General features: G+C 44.6%; 2 protein-coding genes across 4 annotated transcripts in view; one reads left to right on the top strand and one right to left on the bottom strand.

Moving 5' to 3' along the window:
* The window catches only part of garre1 (granule associated Rac and RHOG effector 1), a 35,644-nt gene extending 21,643 nt beyond the window's left edge, over positions 1–14,001 (top strand). For all 3 annotated transcript variants that reach the window (XM_030101663.1, XM_030101822.1, XM_030101742.1), the window contains exons 3-14: positions 736–948; positions 1,499–1,639; positions 1,802–1,897; positions 3,183–3,344; positions 3,441–3,599; positions 5,798–5,895; positions 6,912–7,037; positions 7,157–8,250; positions 9,753–9,918; positions 11,206–11,343; positions 11,906–11,981; positions 12,070–14,001. In XM_030101663.1, the coding sequence (XP_029957523.1) occupies positions 736–948; positions 1,499–1,639; positions 1,802–1,897; positions 3,183–3,344; positions 3,441–3,599; positions 5,798–5,895; positions 6,912–7,037; positions 7,157–8,250; positions 9,753–9,918; positions 11,206–11,343; positions 11,906–11,981; positions 12,070–12,414 (2,814 nt within the window). In that variant the 3' untranslated portion in view covers positions 12,415–14,001. The remainder of the gene's footprint in view (positions 1–735; positions 949–1,498; positions 1,640–1,801; positions 1,898–3,182; positions 3,345–3,440; positions 3,600–5,797; positions 5,896–6,911; positions 7,038–7,156; positions 8,251–9,752; positions 9,919–11,205; positions 11,344–11,905; positions 11,982–12,069) is intronic.
* Positions 14,002–18,454: 4,453 nt separating this feature from the next.
* On the bottom strand, positions 18,455–19,936 carry ss18l2 (ss18, like 2). Its single transcript, XM_030092892.1, has 4 exons — positions 19,781–19,936; positions 19,457–19,533; positions 18,919–18,997; positions 18,455–18,830 (listed from the first exon to the last, which is right to left on the bottom strand). The coding sequence occupies exons 1-4, from the start codon at positions 19,847–19,849 to the stop codon at positions 18,777–18,779; spliced, it is 279 nt and encodes a 92-aa protein (XP_029948752.1). The 5' UTR covers positions 19,850–19,936; the 3' UTR covers positions 18,455–18,776.
* Positions 19,937–21,068: the final 1,132 nt, after the last annotated feature.

The raw sequence follows: 21,068 nt of genomic DNA, 5'->3' as shown, positions 1-21,068 counted from the left end.
ACTCTGAAAACGCTGTAGTTTGTTGCCAGTAGCATTAGTTGATGTTGTGTTTTTGTAATACAACCTTGACAAGGAGACCAGTACGATGTAAACATTCAAGCGAATTTTAGCCGTCTTACTTTGTTGTGTTACGCTCACTCAGTATCAGCTGTATATGTGAGAAATGATCCCGTTGATGGCGTAGTAAATAAATTTGATTCAAGAGAGAGCAGCAGGAGTGGTACTCTGGAATCTACCACTGTTACTGTTGCTGATCCACTCTCACACAGGCAGGAAAAAAAACATTCAGTGTGACTGTGCAGTACTGCACGTTTCAGAAAAAATTGTGTTTTCCTGGAGAGTGCAGACAGTTTTGAAAGGGTGGCAATGTGGAAGCTACTTTCAAAGTACTGAAAATGCTATTACTGCATAAGTAAGCAGTCAAAATGCTATGAAAGTTTATTTTTCCATAAAAATACCCAAACATATCAGTGCAGTGACTAACTTTAGCAGAGGATAGCTTCTCATTGATTAACATTTTCTTATTTTTTTGTGATGTGGTGCTTAAATTTCATCATTTGATGGGTTTAATCAGTCACTGAAGCATACAGACTTCCACGTTAGTTTCGTTGCTCAAGGCGAACCGTACTCCTTTGGCTGAACCTCCACCCAGAGGTATTTTGACAAGCAGGTGATGGATGGTCTCAGTCATGAGGTATGATGTAACACTGATACATCCCTGCTTGTCTTTCCCAGGTGCTGGGTCGGTGCTTCCTCACGGTGATGCAGGTCCATTTCCAGTTCCTATCGCAGGCTTTGCAGAAAGTCCAGCCCGTGGCTCAGTCCTGCCTGGCCGAGGCCCTCGCCCAGGCCCAGGAGCGCTGCAACAACGCCCGCTCCCAGAGCTCTGACCTCGGGCCCCTGACAGAGCTGGAAGAAGCCTCCCGCTCGTGGAAAGGTGCAGCTGAGGTATGCAGGCACAACCCCCAGGACGCTTTCAGGTCTGGGAAACTTTGGGTGTTGTCTGTGTGAGGTGAAAAACCAACTTGTTCCACATTCCTGAGAATTGCCAGCCTTTCATGATTTCCAGCCTCAATTTCCTATTTCCTTCTTCCTGGGCCGGCGCTCGTCTGTGAACCTTCATTATGATGTGCTGTACAAGTCTAAACCGCAGCCCGTGTATGGGAGCCTGTTTTCTTGAAGGCATGAAATAATCCCCAAGCTAATCAGTCCCTCTGGCCCATTTTGAGGGATGTGAAAGAGAATGGTTCATTGATTGGTTGAACACTGGCATGCAGAGTGAGAACAGTTTCAGAAACCGGAAAAAAAAAAATTCCCGATAAAACCTTTAAAATTCCTAAATTCCGTGATTGTGTTTTGTGAAAACCAACTATTTTAAAATTCTGAATCTAGCTTTGGAGTGCAGTCCAGTCTGGCTGATGCATTGTTATGGTATTAGTTTAGATGTTCTTGCCGTCAGCCTGAGCCTGAGCTCTTTTGTGTGCTGCTGCGCCTCCAGGCCACATCGAGGCTGAGGGAGAGGGGCCGGGACGGCTGCCTGGCAGGCATCCAGGTTCAGCAGCTCTTCTGCTCCAACAACACCACCATCCCTGAGCACCAGCTGAAAGAGCTCAACATGAAGATTGACAGTGCTTTACAGGTAACCTCTGCACCACTCCAGAGGCAGTGCTGTTATAATTCACATGCTTTGTGGATCTAATATCGTGGGATTCTAAACTGAAAAGTCCAGTGGATTTAAGTGGCAGTATTCTGAAAAACGATATGTACTAAGCTTTGATTTTTGTGTTTTTGCTCTGTCCAGGCCTATAAAGCAGCTTTGGAGAGCCTGGGTCATAGTGAGTATGCTCTGAAGGCGGGCTTTCATCTCAACCCCAAAGCTGTGGAGGTAGCCTTACAGGTGGGTCCACTCGCAGAAAATGGTGCTGGGTTTAGTTTCAATATTGAAGTAGTTAGGTTGACTTTAGGCTGGTGTTAAAGGGCAACTCCGGTTTTTTGACACCTGGACCTTATTTATAGGCGTGTGCATGCTCATATACTCACTCAGACAAACATCGTGCAGCTCGGAGTCCTTCAGAAGTTATTTAGATCCAACCGATTTAGCGGGGGCCACGGCAAGGGAGCTTCAGCGCGGGACATAATCTCTGCAAAGTCGCTCATTTCAGCTATATTTTTTCATCCATCGCCAGTGTTATCATAAAGTCAGCTTGTCTACCGTCTTCAGGTGGGTCAGCTGACACTTTTCGCTAACTTAGCCACAATTAGCTCGGATGGGAACGTCGCGGAGCTCCTCTCCCCAGCAGAGAGGCACTTTGGCTGGGCCGCGTCGCGGCGTGATTTTGCAACTCGTCGTGATTTTGCGTCCGACGTTGAAGTTGGGAAATCTGAACTTTGATGCGTCGCGATTTTGCGGCAAACCAATCAGAGAACGTCTTTATGGTGACGTAGGTGAGGGAGCGGGGACCGGTGAAAACGACACTCATCCTGGCGCAGCTCCTGGAGCAAATGGTGAAACTCGCCAAACTCTGACTGTCTGTGGATAATATCGTGCACCCAGGCACGGCGTACTGTCCGCCGACGGCGTGGTTATTCTGGTTTTATGAAGCAAATAAAGCCAAGCCACCCGCTCGACAGGGTCAGCCATGATGCTAAGCTAACACAGGAAATATGGCCAACCGGCCGGCCAGCCGGCTTCCCACCAGACGCGGCACGTTTGACGCGTTCGGTGTGAACGCGGCTTTTGGCCCCGCGTTGTTCAACGTTGAACCTCAGAATTGACGTTCAGCTTCTCGCGTTGACGCGATTTTTGACGCAAAATCACGTTCGGTGTGAACGCAGCACGAGTATATGAGCATGCACACACCTATAAATAAGGCCCAGGTGTCAAAAAACCGGAGTTGCCCTTTAAACACGCACAACGCAAGGCTTGTTGCAGCTACTTCATCGGTCGTTCAGAGGTTACCCTTACTAAAGAGTCAGAAAACACACTAATGACCATGATAAAATAAATACGCATGTTGGCTCACAAAATATGACCAGCTGTTTCAGGGGACGTTTAGTGTATGGAAAAACAAAGTGAAAGTGATCATTCTGTTTTCGGATGAGATGGACATTACTTCCTCGATCTCACATGGCTCATGTATCAGTGTTGTTTCACATGTGCGTGTGTGTGTGTGTGTTTACAGGGCTGTTGCGGGGAAGCAGAGGCCCAGCAGGCGGGCAGGATGCAGACCACCACTCAGCCCATCCAGTCCGAGCTGCCCACCATCCCCGTTCAGATCGGCTCACACTTCCTGAAAGGAGTCTCGTTCAATGAGTCAGCGGCAGATAACCTCAAGCTGAAAACAGTACGACACCGCTATTACTTTTGTCTGTCATCCTTATCCTTACTGTAGCATCAGTAGACGCTGCTTTGCTGATCGCTCAGTGTTCTGTCCTCTCAGCACACGATGCTGCAGCTCATCAAGGAGGCTCTGGGCCAGAACGGAGTGACCCCGAGAGACGACTCCCCCGTCACAGAGGTCCTCAACCAAGTCTGCCCATCCAGCTGGAGAGGAGCCTGCAAGACGGCCGTCCAGCTGCTGTTTGCACAAGCTGGTCTGGTGAGTGTGAGCGCCACAGACCCGGGTGATACGCTGATTATTTGACAAGTTTCCCATTACCAGTTTCCCTTGTTCAAACTGCAGGGTACCTACGCACTCCTTCCTCCTTCCATTGGTCTTATAGGTTCAGTGCCATTCTGCTGTGTTTTCAACACAGTTTTCTGTCTCCTTTAAAGCGACCACATCTTTAAACGGCTACATGTGCATTATGATGAGATTTGGTTGAAGGGAATGAGCTGGACTGATTACTGGGAAGACAGATTTTTGGGCAGAGTGTGCTCCTCATGGAAAATCAATACACTCACACTAACACTGCACCTGCTAAACCAAAGGTCTGTGTGAATGGGCTGATGGAAAAACAGTAGGTGACCTTTGTGTCATGCATTTGGATGTATAATTCTAAACTGATCTTGTCAGTTGATGCAGATATGATAGTAGTTGGCATCATCAATCCTGAACAAACTCAAGTGTACTTCTGTTATGCTCAAGTCTTGGCGTTCTCCTTCTCCACGTGTTTAGGGCCTTGGCGAGTTGCTTCCCATTGTTTATCAGATTTGTAATGGAGATGAGCAGATCTGTCCTCTCGCTTTGAGGCATGCGAGAGGTGTAAACAAACACCAGCGAGACACAAAAGGGGAAGAAGCAGCATTCCTGCAGCATCAGAGCAAAGGGGATAGGCCTGCCTGGACGGGTCTGCAAACATGAACTCCACAGCCCTCCTCCCATTGAAAAGCGGAGTCACGGAGGGAGGGTCAGCAGCAGGACTCTCCTCAGAGTAACACCATTGTGTTTATGCTCCGGTGTTTATTTCCTCTGTGTGGTCTGCCCTGTTCTGTGTGTCAGAACCTGAGAATGTTGTTCCCATCCAGCCTTGCCAGTCCCGTGCCCACTGTAAAACAATCCCTGGATGATGAATGAGCGCTTTGCATTAGCTCCTTATCTGAGCCTATCACCGCTCAGCCCAGAATAGTTCCACACACAGTCTCACACACACACTGTTGCACTTCCCCACACTTTTCAAAACACCTGGATTTAATCATGCACTCACTGCCATGCAGTGCTTCATACAGACCACTCCTCCACCTCCTCCTCCTCCTGCTCCCTGTTTTCGTTCTTTTACACACGACTACAATGAGCGTCACCATATCTGTCCTGCTCCTGGCAACGCTGCTCACACACAGCTCGCACCTTTTCCCAAAATGAGGTCTTTTAGAGTCCAGCTGAAAAGATGACCTTGTGTGTTTGGCTCCTGTTCCTCGTCCTGTTGCCCCCTCTGACCCCGCAGTGTGTTTTCCAACATGACCGGCAGACTTTTTCTGCCCGTGTGCGGCTCTGTCACATGGCCAGCCTGGGTTTTCTGAGGATACACCTGCTTTTTTAATAACAATAGGGTCATTTCCTGCAGTGCAGGAAATAGGCTCCTCCCACCTTGCTCTTTACAAGTCAGTCACAGAGGTCTCCAAGAGCCAAGGCCACTTTCAAAGAACTCCCTAATGTATTTGAGTAGCAGCCAGCAGGAAAGGCTACTCTGTGCTTCGTCAGTGGCTGATTGAAGCCATTTCGGGTTCCTCACCTTGAACTACCTCTGAATGCTGGATTTGACAATTAAAGTCAGACTCCAGTGACAAGCCTTTGACTTATTCTCTGGTGAAAGTACTGAAGGTTTTGTTAAATACGGCTTGTTTTGCTGGAACAAACTGTGTTTGCAAAGTGTGGGGCAACAAGAGCTTTACAGTTTGCAGCAGCTTCTTATGTAGACATAATAGCTATTTTTACACATTTTTAGAACTGCATTCATTCTAGTGTTAGTGTAATGGAGATCAAGAACTACAGCCGTAAATTAGGCTCAAGTGAGAAGTGTTAACACCAGTTAAAGTCTACATATAAATATGTGCCTGTTATGTTCAATTAAAGGCATCTCATCAACTCTCTTAAGTGCTAGAATTAGATCCTTACCGCCATTTGCAAAGATATCTTATGTGAAAAATGTTCACAAGTCCAGCATTGAAACAGAAACTATTTGATATAAGACACAGCGTGGTTCTAGTTCTGTGTGGGAGTCTCATCCTCCCTCATAGGCCGCTATATAGATGAACAGTAAGCAATTCGCTAGGCTCCTGTAATAAAATATCTGATATCTAAAAAGATAGATGTAAGATTAGTAAACTGTGATAATGTGTGTTTCTGTGTCCTAACAGGTGGTGGTCGATACAGCTCAGATTGAAAACAAAGAAGCCTATGCTCCACAGATCACTCTGGAGGGATCCAAGGTGGTCGTCCAAGTTCCTTCTACATGGTGAGAGCAGCAAGAAGTGTTGTTTTCAAGAGATTTGGAAAGTTTTATTATGTCAAAAATTCGTATGTTTTTTCTGTATGTCTTTCTCTAGTTGTGCTTCGCGAGTCAGAACTTATCAGATCAAACTCTGTAGTTGCTATTTGGAAAAAAAAAAATGCAATTTATTGTAAATTGTGTCCATGCTGACTTAAAAATGCATTTGTTGCTATATCGTCTTTGCGGGGAAAAGTTTTGTGTGAACGGAATTGAAGGCCTGTCCAACTCAGACAAGCTTCATGCTTTTTAAGTTACCAGAATTCTACACTTTAAATATTTGTTTCCAGAACATAACTCATACTTGTTTATGTGGCTTCTGTGCACACCTGAGTGTTTTTGTAAGAGGGTAAACAGACAAGTTTGCATATGTAAATGTATACAGACTGAGAAAATTGACACTGGGTGAGAAAATGACAGGTTGGTTCATGTTTTCAGTGTAGAGGAAAGAAGAAGGTTTTCTGTTGTCAGCACAGCGAAGAGGAGTGTTAATCACACTGCAGGAGTGTGTAATTACTGTAATTTTTGTATGACCACATCCTGGAAAGAGGTTTTTGGGTCAGCTATATGCTCCGTGCTGAATTTCATTCATTATTACAAACAACTGCGGTAAATGGAGTGTAAACAACACGAGACCATCCCCGATTCAGTGCCTTTACTCCAACACAATAAATACTTCTATTATTTACTCAGAGTTGGTGAAGCTTTGCTGCTAATCCAGACAAATTAGGTATTATTTGGAAGAAAAAAGGAAGATGAATTATTTCAAAAACGTCACTCCCGCCATTTATAGGAATATAATTCTTTAAGTGTGTCTTGTATTGAATTAGTAGGGAGTGTGTTGTGTGTATTCCTGCCCATGAATATTGTATTTCATGTATTCATCAGCTGAAGAGATGCACCTGGCCTTTTCTGTGTCCGGCATTATGCTGGATTTGTCGTTCGTGTCTGGTCGTGTTGTGACTGCTGGTTTGTGTGTTCAGGTGTCTGAAGGAAGACCCGGCCACCATGTCTCTGCTCCAGCGCAGCCTGGATCCAGAGAAGACACTGGGCCTGGTAGACGTGCTTTACACAGCCGTGTTCGACATAAACAGGTGGAAGGAGAGAAAGTAAGTGGATCATTAACAGTTCGATCACATCAAGAAAGACTTGACTCAGTTAATGCACGCTGCAGTGTTTTTTCTAAATCTACGTGATTGAATAACCGTCCGTCTCCTTTCTCCAAAAGAGAACAAGCCCTGCCCACTATTCAGATCCAGCTGCAGCGAGAGACTCCGGACTACGGCAGCCCGGCAGATTTGCCTCCAGGCACCACCTCCAAGACCTCCAGTGGACTGCCCAAAACTATATCCAAGCTCACTTCCAAGTTCACCAGGAAAGTCTCGTCCAGCTCAAACAGCGGGGGCAGCTATTCCATCCCCAACACTCCGTCTCGCAGCATGCTGTCTACCAGTAGCTCGGAGGAGAAGGCCAAGGGCCTGGGCCACAGCGACGGGAGGATCCAGAGCATCCTGCAGATGGGCGGGCTGTCGTGCGGCCCGGACTCCGGCCAGCAAAACCAGCTGGCCAACGGCTCGGAGGACCAGGGCATGAACCTGCCCACTGACCAAGAGATGCAGGATGTCATTGACTTTCTCTCAGGATTCAACATGGGCAAATCCCAGCAGGCCTCACCCCTGGTCAAGAGAAGGAACTCCGTGGCGTCGGCAAACCCCGCAGAGCTGAAGCCCCCAAGCGGTCCGCCTCCTGCCTCCCAGCCGATCTCTCACGGCGCCCTGCAGCCCCCAGCTCAGACCCTGCCTCAGCCACAGCCGCAGCCTCCACCGTCCGTGCAGAAGCAGCAGCAGCAGCCGCCGCCTCAGCCGCAGCCTGCTCCTCCTCCACAGCCGCCCCAGCAGCAGCCCCCGCCTCAGCAGCCCTCCCCTCAGGCCCTGCAGTACTACCAGCACCTCCTGCAGCCCATCACCCAGCAGCAGGCGCCGCCTCCTCAGCTCCCCCCCCAGCAGACGCAGCCGCAGGTCCTCCCACAGCAGAGAGTGGCCAGCAAGTGGCTCGGCAGCTCCGGCCAGCAACCCCCACCGCAGGGGCCCCCAGCCGGGCTGTCACCCCTGGGTCCCATCGGGCAGTGGGGGTCCCCCGGACTGCCCGACCTGAGCTCGGACCTGTACAGTCTGGGCCTGGTCAGCACCTACATGGACAGTGTCATGTCCGAGATGCTGGGCCAGAAGCCGCAAGGCCCCCGAAACAATACGTGGCCTAACAGGGACCAGAGCGAGGGGGTGTTTGGAGTCCTGGGAGACACGCTGCCCTTCGACCCAGCAGGTGAGCTCCACTTCAGCATCAAACGAAAGCGTTCACATTGAGTGTTTTATGAGCTTACATACAAAGGCTGGAGTGTTTTGCCATATAGTCTTTTGCCAAGTTCTCAGTACGTTCTAAGTTGGCAGACCGCATTTCCTTTGAAAAATCTTTCTGTCTAGGTTAGGCTTGAAGGCTAAATTTAGATCCTCTATGAAACTGGAAACAAGGATAAAAAAATCTGACTTAGAGAAGCTCATCCACATTGAAAGCACACAGGACTATTCATCTTTTCATTCAATGATGAAGACTTTTATTTAATTGACTAATGACTCAGACATTAACTTGATGAAATACTGACGCTTAAATGCCACTGTGTCGTCATAAAACATGTCAGTGGAAATAACCTTTAACCTCCAGGTAGGAACATGATCATGGGGGCCAATTTTAATTGTATTTACTGCTGTGAGAAAGATATGTGAAGGAAGCTTACAGATGTTTGTGTGCTTTGTGGCGGTATTTTAAAAAAAAAAACATCATCTGTTGCGAGCATTTCCGTTGTCACTACATTTAGACAGAAACTGCTAATGGTCTGTTATGCTGAGGCTCTAAATGTATTTTTCCAATCTGATTTTAATGAGAAGCATTGGTCATTTCTCTCTCTTGCATCAAGTCTGTCTTGAGAGTCAACGAGTGATCTCCGGCCTCGGCCCCGTCGAGCCACAGGTTTTAGTTATCTGTTGCACAATCTAACAAAGTTATCATAACCTCTGCTGGAGCTTCACACTGACCTTAATCCACGTAAAACATGCTGGACAGCAGCAGTGTGCCATTATCAGATTGAAGGAACCGTTTCCTGAGGTTAAACTTGGCAGCATCTTAATTGTTGCAGTTGCTCATTAAAGGTGCAGTTTGTAAAGTTTAACTGTCCCAGTTTTTGCCCATTGGGGGGCAGTAATGAGTCACTGGAGTTTGTTTTCTGTCCAGATGTTTTGAATTTTCGGGGAGGTCAGTTTATTATTTAATTCTCGGCTCGTTCGCTCTCTAATATTGATCGCTGTACCGACATTAACATAGACAGCATGTTTTATTCTCTCAGCTTTTTTTTTTTTTTTAAGTTTTAAGAAAAATGCAATGTGTCAGCTACACTGTGGAAGATGGTTGTTGGGGGGATTTTAGAAGCATTTCACACATTTAAAGTTGTATTTTGACGTCATCCAAGCAAACTAGAGGTAAACTCAGCTTGGATGTGAATGATGCGTGTCTGAGAGATCGAGTCTGAGCTGTTTTTACTGCACGCGTCTCTAAGTTCGTCATCTCGTGTTGGTTTCTATTTTTACAGTGCAACAGACTGTTTTGATTCCAGCGGAGGCTCATTGTTCAGCGCTGACTTACGCCTATTGTGATTTTTCTGCTTTGCTCGACAGTCTGGCTTAGCGGCCCGCGCTCCGGGCAGCGAAAGAAAAAAGCTGAGGGTGTCAGAATACTCATAGCTGTGTTTATCCTCCCACATTTTCCACGCGCAGTTGGCTCCGACCCGGAGTTCGCACGTTACGTGGCCGGCGTCAGTCAGGCCATGCAGCAGAAACGTCAGGTGCAGCACATCCGGAGACCCAGCAACCCGCGCAGCAACTGGCCAATGCCTGATGAGCAGCACCGGACCTGGTCCCACCCAGAGTACTACAGCGAGGGGTAGGTCTCCACAGACACACATGCACCACATTTTCACTCAAGAACAGAGTTGGCACTTCTCATTTCAAGTGAAGTGACACAAATTTCTATTTGTATTATTGCCAGAAGTATGATTAAATCCTGCAGCTGTTTCTTCAGACACAAGCTGTTGTGTGCTGTTTGCTTTTTTAACTTCGAATAATAAAATACACGACCCAGAGCAGAGCGGCACCTGGAGGACGGATTCATGTTTTGGTTCTGACCAGAAAGCCACAACACAGCAGCAGCTTGGAGCTTGGCCCCTTCAAAACTATGCGCTGTCTATTTTAAACAGAGGCTGTATCAAACTGCGCCGACGTCATGGAGCCGGGCTGCACAGTGCCTCCATTGAACTTTCAGAATGAAACACGCTGTTACAAACTCATGTGACCGTAAATACCATCAAAACAAAAAAGATGCTTTACCTCTTAGCGCGTTTATTTAGGGCATATACAGGATAGAGCAAGCCAGTGTGAATGGATCCTGAAGTCAGCCGATCGGGTAGGAGCACATGTGGGTCGTGATTGGGAAAAGCTCAGTGGTGCATCTGGCTCCAGCAGACAAAGCGACTATGGCTCAGATTCCCTCAGTTTGAATCTGGCTCTGAGAGAAAGATGACAGGATGCACAGTCGACTGCTGTCCACTCCACTGAAACTCATCCAGTCCCTGTCTTCTTTTAAAGACATCTTTGTTTTTGCCGTTTCCTCTCCGTCAGTCACTTTTCCACACGCTGAAAACTGCGTGTGTGTCATTGGCAGCAGTGACGTGTCGGACTGTGTGACGGTTATTTTAAAGCGGCCGTTGTCAGAGTCCCCGACAGTGTTGACTTATGTTTTGGTTTTGGGTGAATTTATTAGCGCGGCTCACACCACATTAGTGTGAGATATTTATCATGCTAATCTGGACCGTTGGTATGCGAGTGTGAGTGAGACACTGTCCTGCTCACAGACTGACCCATGGAAACACGGCGAGGTAAACAAGCAGCTTTACAGCAGCCTGTTAGATCAGTGATGGCTGAGTTTGTTAGAGCGTTTTTTCTTTTTTTTGTTTTGCATCCTTCACATTTCCGTCCCGTTTTCACATGACGATCCATTTCTAATTTCACATTCAGCACTTTTTTTTTTTTCCCCCTCAAGCATCTTTTGGTTTTACCTACCGAATCAAAATGCCTGTTAATGAGCAGCGGGAAATCCTCTAGCGACGTGCGAACACGGCCTGAAGCAGCCCACAGAAACGCATGTAACGCCGCCTCTTTTTCGTGTCCTCAGTGAGACGGTCAACAGCAGCTGGTCGGCCAATCAGGGCGACTCGGCCAGCTCCAGTGATGAGACGTCCTCCGCGAACGGCGACAGCCTTTTCTCCATGTTTTCTGGGCCCGACCTTGTAGCAGCGGTTAAACAAAGAAGGTGAGTTTTTAGTACAGACATTGACAATATTGTTTGTTTTTTTGTTTTTTTTGCAGTTCAATTTAAAGAGTCATCAAAGGAGGAGGATATACATCAGATTTAATGAACACTTGAATGTTTATCAGGGCAGAATCTGGCAGAAAGCTGAAAACACAGCAGACCGGTGAGATGCGGGGCGGTCCTCTGGCATTCATAATCAACTTAGCTAATCAGCGAATGTACGTCTGTCAGCAGGGTGAGCGGTTTGGCCGGTAAAGTCCAGCTTTCATTCGTTATCAGGGACACCATCATGCTGGCTCCTGCCGATGTCCGACCCTTGGACGTGCCGACGACGAGATAGTGAGCAGAGTGTAGAGAGGATTTACCCTCCAGTTAACTTAGCACTCTCGTTTTTAACACCAGACCAACAGATAGAAACAAAACTCATCAGAAGGCTGTTGTGATGTCTATTCATCTCAACTAAACTGAGTATTTAAAAATGGGATCCTGTCGGCACGTGAACATCTCTCCTTTACCTTCAAACTGTGCCACAGCTTGATTTTGTGGATCTGTCTGTTCTCAGAAAACACAGCTGTGGGGAGCCAGAGGTGTGCACCCTGCCGTCACCGCCTCTCCACCACATCGGAGACGACAGCCAGGTAAAAGCCCTCCAGAGTTTTCACCAAACTTTTGGTTGAATGATGGATTTTCCGGCCTTAACCGATCACCGTCCGGTGCCCCCCACAGGACAGCAAGACGAAAACCTGGCCCCCCAAAGCGCCGTGGCAGCACTCCACCCACACCAACACCATGCCTAGTACCAGCTCTTCCTTGTACCAGATGAACATCCCCCCCTCCTCGCAGTGGAGCGACTCCATGCAGATGCTGCAGTCGCCCGTGTGGTCCACGGCCAGCGACTGCTCCCCCTCCACCGGCATCTCCTCCGGGTTCCCCTTCACCCAGCAGCAGCAGCAGCAACAGCAGCAGCAACAACAGCAGCAGCAGCAGCAGCAACACAAACCCATAACCAAGGGCTTCAAATCCTTCCCCATCAAACACGAGCACCGGCCCTCGTACCTTCACCAGTACTGAAGTCCACGGCCGCCGCCGCGCCGCCGCGCCACCGCGCCCCGCAGCATCACCAGGCTGACAGTGTTCAGTTCACACACACTGGCTTAACATTTTTTCTATCTATATTTTTCCATGTCAGACATCCCCATTTGGAAAACAAAAAGAGGTGTATTTTGAAGTTTTTTGGAACTGCCATTGTTTAGAACTCCAACAAGGTGCATGTGTCTCGCCAGCAGAGGTGAAGTCTCGTGGCCGTTCTTCTGTCTGCCGGGTTTTCCTCAGACAAGAGCTGGAGACGCGCACGGCCGTCGCTCACTTGCTTCTGCAGCTGAACGTGTGTGTGAGTGCGTGCGTGCGTGCGTGCGTGTGTGTGCAGAGGAGGCCGGGAGGCTGCGTCACAAGGTGGGGGCTTTAAACGCTCTCATTCTTCCCATAAATATACTGTGTCTACTTAGCTGTAACTGCCAAATCTCACGCAGGATGACTCAGAATACAGCTACCATCTACTGTTTCATAGCTTGTAACATACGGAAGTTGAAATATAAATATTTAGTTCTTTTTATTAAGAGGCTTTGAGCAGGCTCAGCGTAAATATAGTAAGTCACTGCAGAGGTGTAATATGAGAGAAATACACTACTTTTTTTTTCTTTTCTTTTTTTTTTCCAACAACTGACCAGAGTTAGGAACTATAGCAGTAAACTGTGCCATGTTGGTATTGATAGCACTTGCAGAATATTATTTCCAACCAAAGCGTTGTTCAGAAGACGAATGGTGCTGAAGAGACCCAGATTTCTCTCCAAAAAGCCCCTCGCCCAGCTGGATGAAAGAAAAACCTTCATCTGGTTCTCTCTGAATTGGCTGTCGTTTGCTCCATACTGACACTAACTCCCGTAAAAATTAAAAAAAAAAAAAAAAAAGGCTAACCTTTCTTCTGTTGAATAATATACAATATTTTTCATGTACTATCGACAGTATTAATCTTATTTTTGTATTTTCTTACATGTTATACCATTACTGTATGTTAGTATTCTTGTAGACATATTGCATAAAAAAAACATTATTTTCCACCTCCCAATATGTGAAAAAAGCACATTTTTTCCTACAGAGTTGAACTACACCATCTATCTATAAAGGTTACCAAATATGCCATGCTAAACACTAAAATATTGTGCGATGAGGGTGTTTTTCGAGCCCTCATTTCTTCGGTTTTTATGGCGATGGGCTGTATTTAAAAGCCCAGAATGTTATCTTTTTGTGATGTTTGCGGATGCCAATGTTGCCTGTATTTATGAAATGACACCATGTTTTCAGAAAACTAACATACTTAACATGTTTACAGAGAATTGTTTGCTGTATATACATATATAAATATATATATATAAAAAATATATATATCTTTTTATAGTTAATGTGCATTGCACAATCGAGATATAGAGTTTGTTGCTTTTCGTCTGTGTTATCTCCCTAACTGTTGCAGCCTTTTTTAAGACATCATTTCAGACCTTGGACTGTAACTGTTAGCTTCTCAGCTGTGTCAAATGGTTTACTAGTGGCTTTGACAAAAGAGTTTAAAAAAAAAAAAAAAAAAAAAAAGTTAAAATAAAAACATGTTGCCCTGATAGAAGATATGAAGGGGGACTGCTTGGCTTATGTTGCTTATTGTTCTCTTGAGCTGGCAACTGAATCTTTCCAAGTGTACCAGCAATGCAAAAAAAAAAAAAAAAAAAGACAAATAAAAAAAGACTAGCAATTCAAAGTGGTGTTTGTCTTGTTCTTGCAGCTGAAAACAACTTGAAAGTGGTTGAAGATGCACTCGACTTAATACAACTAAGCCGCCGCTGGGCTGTGCAGAAGTGAACCGGACCTCCGAACGCCGTCCGGGGGGTCTGCAGAGCTGATGCAGAACAGTCACCAGAGGAGCTTTCAAAACCATCAGCCATCACGTAATCGTGACTGGAATCAATCAGCTCGATGCTGTCGCTGTTGTTTCTGTTTTATCACCTGCAGTAACAGAGATGATGTACAGAACCGAGCCACAGCTTGAGGCACGTCTGCAAGAAATGCAACAGCGAGAAGAGAACATGTGACTGGATTCACAATAACGCCATTCAGACCTCTCACGTCATGAGTCCAGGAAGTGGTGCGGCGCTCAGAGGCTTGATCTCAACAGGGAAAAGCAGCTGTGGTGCAGTTTTGATTTGATTTTGGTGCTGTACTGGGAAGACTTCCAAACATGGTTCATCTCTCTGAGGACACTTCAGGTTGTGCTGATTGTTGATGTGGCTGCCCGCTCCGCCATCACGTCCGACAGCGCTGCCAGGGTCAAAGAGCACTCCACTTCCTGCTGGAAGGTCTTCTCCATTCAACTGGGCTGGTGTGTGGTGTCGTATCATCAGCATCATGTGGAGTAATCAGTAGACACAATAGAAGATATCGAAATGAAGTTCTCACATCTGGATAGAGGACAAAACGGCAGTGTTCGATACTTCAGTGACATCTCTACGTGAAAGTATGGCGAGGCACGATGTGAGTTTTATCCTTCTGATGATGTGCTGTTGTCAATACTAATCCTGCTGAAGCCAAACACCAAAGCTTTCGCTTCAGAAGAACAAAATGTCTACGCTGGACGAGGCCGGACAAGAATCATGGAGATGTGCACAAATGCCATCCTCCTTTCCCCATGCAGCTTTTATATTCTGTGTTGGGGTGAAGAAGACTGGTGGAAGGGATAGCTATTTAATTCCAAAATATGAATCCAAACTAAAAATAGAAGTTACAATACATGTACAACTAGATTTGTTTTGATTGTGATGAAGGCAAAAGATGATTCAGAGAAGAAAAAGGTTCAATGCTAAATTAAATGCAACAGTTAATTTCAAATTTAGCACATGAAGAATTGTGCTTTAAAAAAGTTTATGAACCTCAAGAGCTGGTGTAAATAATATTCAGTTATATATTACATGTAGTATGCTGTGAGAAAAACAGTTTCAAGCTCTGTGAAGCATCTTTTTTAACTGGTCCTTTTCATCCACCAACTGGAACAAACCACTCATATTGTAAATGAAATTCCAGCTGTTTTCAGCATTGTAGCTGGAGATGCATCCACCTTGACCTTAAACAGTTACTTCCACGAATTCAATTCAATTCACTTCAATTCAATTCAATTTTATTTATATAGCACATTTAAAAAACAACTTCCATTGACCAAAGTGCTGCACAGCAATACAGAAGTAAAAGAAAAGGATAAAATAACTAAATAAAGTAACAGGCTCAGCTAAACATAATAAAAAAAAAAACACAGATAAGACAAATAAGACACCAAGAATATATTCCGGTTTTGCTAGTGTTTAAAAGCCTTCGAGAAGAGGTGTGTTTTTAGTCTGGATTTAAACTGTCCCACAGACTCGGAGGACCTGACATCTAGGGGGAGGCTGTTCCAGAGGGTGGGCGCAGCTACAGAGAAGGCTCTGTCACCCCTGGTTTTGAGCCTGGCTTTCGGGACAACCAACCGGAGCTGGTCAGCTGACCTCAAGTCTCTGGTCGGCATGTAGGGCTGCAACATATCAGTCAGGTATGGGGGGCCCAAGGAGTGAAAACACTTAAAAGTGATTAATAAAACTTTAAATTCCACTCGGAAGCGGACAGGCAGCCAGTGTAAAGTGCACAGCACAGGGGTGATGTGCTCCCGCTTCTTTGTTTTAGTCAGGAGCCGGGCTGCAGCATTCTGAACACTTTGCAGGCGCTGCAGGGCGCCCTGGTCCAGCCCAACATACAACGCATTACAATAATCCAAACGAGAAGTTATAAAAGCATGGATCACTCTTTCAAAATCAGCTAGGGGAAGATAAGATCTGATTTTGGCCAGAGTCCTCAAATGGAAAAAGCTGGTCTTGATGACAGAACTGATGTGTTTGTCAAACTTAAACAAAGGGTCGACCATCACCCCCAAGTTTCTCACAAAAGGACGGCAGAAGGAGGACAGAGGACCAAACCTGAAGAGATGAAAAAGAAACTCAACAAGTCGGCCTGAGCACCTTTTACCGCCACCTGCTGGTCGACTGCAGATTACAGGACCTCAATAAACCTGCTTCATCTGCAGGTGCTGAGTGGAAAATATGGACTGAGATTTTTTTTTTTTTGGATTGTTTTTTAAATGTAGTTATAAAAATAAAGTCTAAAGACTTCAAGTCCCTCCATTTCAGAACAGAGTTAATAATCAATCAGTCAAACTGTTTTTTTTCATTTTCATCTGCAAGACTACTTCTTCTCTGGCCCAATTAAAATGAAGAAGAATTCGGTGGGTGCCGGCTGATGCCAGGGGGCCATCTGTGTGGACCGGTTCTCCTGGGTACGGTCATGGCCCTCCGTCTGAGTGGGTGGGGTCGGCTCCTGGGCTCTTTGGGCCCTGGGCCTCTGGGGCCCGGTGGGGTTGGTGGCGCCTGCCGGTCTTGGTCCCCTGGGGCCCGAGTCCTCAGTCACCGTGTTGTCTTGTGGGTTGTTAGACTAATGGCTCTCTTTGTTAGGACTCTCTTGGTGCTTTGTTTTGTCATTTGGTTTCTGTATCCTTCCGACTGAGCTTGCATGTCCCTGATAATTGCCAGCTGTGTTTCCGCACAAAAGCCCGTAGGATGTTCTCAGTTGTATTTCTACACCCACAGGTGTGGTAGCCTATCGTCTGGTGGGTTCTGATTGAAGGATCATTGCAATTTCTTTCTTCTCTCCACTTTGTACATTTTTTTTTAATCTCTCTCACTCTCTTTGTGCCTTTGTTTCCCCTTGTCAGGTCGAGCGACATCATTTACCAGTATTCAAACTAAATCAAATAAACTAAGAAATCATATAATCAAGAGGAGCCTTATACCTATAAGCTCCTCTTGGAAGAGCAGATCTATCTGGTGCATTACAGCAGCCTCAACTTCATTCTGCTGGACGGGAGACCAAAGAAAAAGACATTTCAGATTAAATGTTCAAAACACACCACAGCAAATATTCAATTTCAATGTTCAAATCTGAAAATTAAAGAGCATTATCAGAAATGCTTTTAATTTTAAGGTTATAGCGGCATTATTTGACTTCTAGTTAAAAAAGACTGCTATCAAAGAATCCTGGTCTTCATTACACCTGAGCAGTGCCACAGGCGGACGGCCTCCATGGCATGCTGCAGTGATGCAGGGCTTCATGTAAGAAGAGGCCCAATCAAGTATTGAGTGCATTGAAGTTTTTAACCACTTAGAATTATTATATAATGTTGTATGAAAAGTGCTTTATAAATAAAACTTGATTTGGCTTTATTTTCAAAAAGAACACACTACATCAGAAATCTTGCATTTTCTGTTAAAAAAAAATATCCTTTTTTTTCCCAAATTTCAACTTTTCTGAAACACTGAATTTTGGGTTTTCATTATCTGTAAGTAATCATAACAATTTCAAGAAATAAAGGCTTGAAATATTTCACTCTGTCATGAGCCTAGATCATATATGGGTTTGACTTTCTGAATTGACAAAAAATATTGAACATTTCCATGATATTCAGTTTTTTTGAGACATGTCTGTATTGACAAAAAACAAAGTAAAATGACTTTTTCTGCTAGCTGAAACTGACTTCAGATTCAGGCTATCTATATGTAATTGTCGCTCTGTAACATTTACATATGTTATGTAATAATCTCCTGCTTACACAGATGATGGGCTCACACAGAGCTGCTGTGTGTTCAGCTTGAGGAAACTGTTGGCTAAACAAACGTCTGAGGACTAAAAAAGAAAAGGACGATTCAAGTTTTGCTTATTTTCCATCAGACAGAAGCCAATGTGCACCACAAGCTTTACTGTAAAGATATATAAAAACATGACAACTTCCAGTTATTGAAAAAACAGATGTAAATTAAACTCTTGGTTAAGGAGAGATCTCTAAGTGATCGGAAGAGTTCTGGTTTCTGTTGTTTCTACAAACTAATTTGTCGACATAAGCCAACTTATGGGAATTGAATAATAAGAACAAACTGGAATTATTATGCCAAAACCTCAACGTGAATAAAAAACACTTTCAAGACGTGAGTTGTTTGAACAAGAGGTAATTTATGTATATTCACATTATTTTAGGCAATAACTTAACAAACTTCTTCCAGGATAACACAAAACATTGCTTCGTTTGACAGGGAAGCAATGAAAACTGCATTTTAAAGTAGAAAATATGCACTTCAATCAACAGGATCTTAAATAAAGAAAAAAACATGAACCGGGTTAAATCACTGTGAATTTTAAATGTCAGTCTGTTGAAAATAACACTTCATATATGGATTGTAGTCCCTTGTGCAAAAAAATGTTGCTGAATAATATGAGGAATGGAGGTTTCCTTCCAAGAAGAAAAACCCAATGTGCAGTCATCACGACCCTGTCGGTCCCTGTGCAGCAGATGTTGATTCTGAGGAGTTAGTGGACTGTAAAAAAAACAAAACAAAACAGAATATTAGGACAAGGGGGAACAAAGATGCAGCCTCTCCAGTAATTAATGCCGTTGGTCTTTACATCTGGTGGTTCGGTGTCAGGACTCGCGTCAGCTATTGTCGCCAAGTACACTATGTTCCGGTGCAGGATCTGCTGGTATCTGTAACGCACGCACACACACACACACACACACACACACACACACATATCAAGGAAGATTTTTATAGGATTGCAGCCAGGTGAGAGAAATTACAAATTCCAGTGTTATGGTGTGTTCCAGGTTTCATTATTGGGTCACTGTTACGCTGGACTGCACACAACATTAAATCCCCTCGAGTGCCAGTGAGAGGGATTTTGTGAATAGGAAATCCTTTCACAGCAGAATGACTTTTCGACTTTTGAACAAGACTTTTTGATACTATCAAGTGATGAACACTGTACATTGCTTGTGATGTGCATCGATTGATGGTTAAGTTTATCCAGGATAAACAAGATATCCTGATTTCATGCCTTATCTTGGTTTTGGGCAACAGGCACCAGAAGTGCCTACTCCTGTGTTAGCTGGACTTGATTAGAACAGGTGAACTAAATCCGAGTCGCTGCAGGTTCGTGAACTTACTGAACACACTCCACGGCTCGTCCTTTCTGCATGTACTCGGTGATGCATCTGATCAGCTGGTCGTTTTCATCCAACAGCTGCAACAAACAACACATTTCTTGTGAAATCCTACCCAATTTTCATACCATGACATAATCCGCTGTGCACTACAGCGACCCCTGCCACAATGTCCAGCCCCGACTAAACGAGCCATAAACTAATTCGAATGTGAACACAATGAAGAAGGCTTGCTCGTGGTCACAAGCTAGCATCTGAAGCTAAAGAAGCTAGGAGTGACCCATGAGTGAACTGCTACTTCATACGCGTGTCTAACGGCTGTCTTACCCTCTGTATGGTTTCCTGGTTGATTACCGCCTTCCCTCGTAGTTTTTTTGGTACAAAAACAATTGACATATTCGTAAATTCTGATATTTTATCGTTTGTTTACACTGAAAGAGGCGCTTTCTTCTTCTTCTGAGACGCTGACGCCGCTGCTAATGATTCTTCTTCGCCTATCGACAGACGTGTGCGCGGTATTTTACCGCCACCTGCTGGAGAGCCGCCGAAACTGCTTTTTTTATTTGAAATGTTATTTTGCCCCAAATAAGGATATAATACAGAATTGCTGTAAATAAAATCTGATTGTGAAACCTAAAAATAAAGGCTCAAGGAGCAAAAAGTAGAGAAAGATTGCACAGGAGTTAATGAAAACAGTAACCAAAACCAAACAACATATAAACTCAGAATCAGTGGGATACTATTTGGACTGTAGATAAAGAAATAATTTAGCTTTAAAACGGGCCAAAGACAAAAGTAATTTACTCGATTTTTCCATAAACTTCCAGAGTTGGGGCCGAGCAGATGGTTGGAGGTATGACAAAGTGGTAAATTAAAGTATTTTGTCTTGTCTGACAAGAGGAAAAGGGTCATGTTTATTAATAATGAATTTATAGATAAACATGTACGTTTGTAATGTACTGAAGTTTAAACTTTCGAACCAACCTCATCAGCCATTGGACTGTTTAACATGACCCTCCTGTTAATTTTTCATGTAAAACAATTTCATATTCCTAGTTAAAAAAGATCATTCTCTTAATACTCAGAGTAGTAATTCACATATTTTCCCTCCTCGTTCTAATAAATGTTTAACGAACTTTTCATGTGGACATTAAAACTCTTGGACTTCTTTTTCTGACCTTTTAATTACATCGGTTTGATATGAGTTTGATATTCATTTTGACTTTCTTGCATATTTTGATTACTCTCGTTTCATGATCATAGTCAAATGAAAGGGTAAAAGTGAGATTTATTGGAACACATTTTCATAACAATTTATCCATGTCATGAAGATGTATGTGCTTTTTCTTGTCTATGGTTTGTCAAGGCTATGTTCATGATATGACAAAAAAAGATGAGGACTTCCCAAAAGTTCTGCTGGTTTTGAGTTTTTCCTCTTCGAAAACCCTGATCTACAAAAGAAAATGTGCTCTGTGATATGTAACCACTTCCAGAATAGTCAGGGATTTTTTGTATCGATTTTAATTTTGTTTGGTTTATCAGTGTTTTTTTTTTAATTAGTTGTATCAAACAGATCCCTGATAAACATCTGATACTGAGAGTGGTGTCTTAACAG

Source organism: Salarias fasciatus, chromosome 1, assembly GCF_902148845.1.
Source record: "Salarias fasciatus chromosome 1, fSalaFa1.1, whole genome shotgun sequence".
NCBI classification, from domain to species: domain Eukaryota; kingdom Metazoa; phylum Chordata; class Actinopteri; order Blenniiformes; family Blenniidae; genus Salarias; species Salarias fasciatus.
The sequence above is the reverse complement of the archived record's forward strand: the minus strand, read 5'-3'. Positions and strand labels throughout refer to the sequence as shown.

Excerpts from the sequence above, each read along its gene's own strand:
- ss18l2 (XM_030092892.1), bottom strand. The coding sequence starts at position 19,849 with ATGTCAATTGTTTTTGTACCAAAAAAACTACGAGGGAAGGCGGTAATC. Across the intron at positions 18,998-19,456 it reads CGAGCCGTGGAGTGTGTTCA|ATACCAGCAGATCCTGCACC; the intron begins GTAAGTTCACGA and ends CGTGCGTTACAG. Across the intron at positions 18,831-18,918 it reads CTGACACCGAACCACCAGAT|TCCACTAACTCCTCAGAATC; the intron begins GTAAAGACCAAC and ends TTTTTTTTACAG.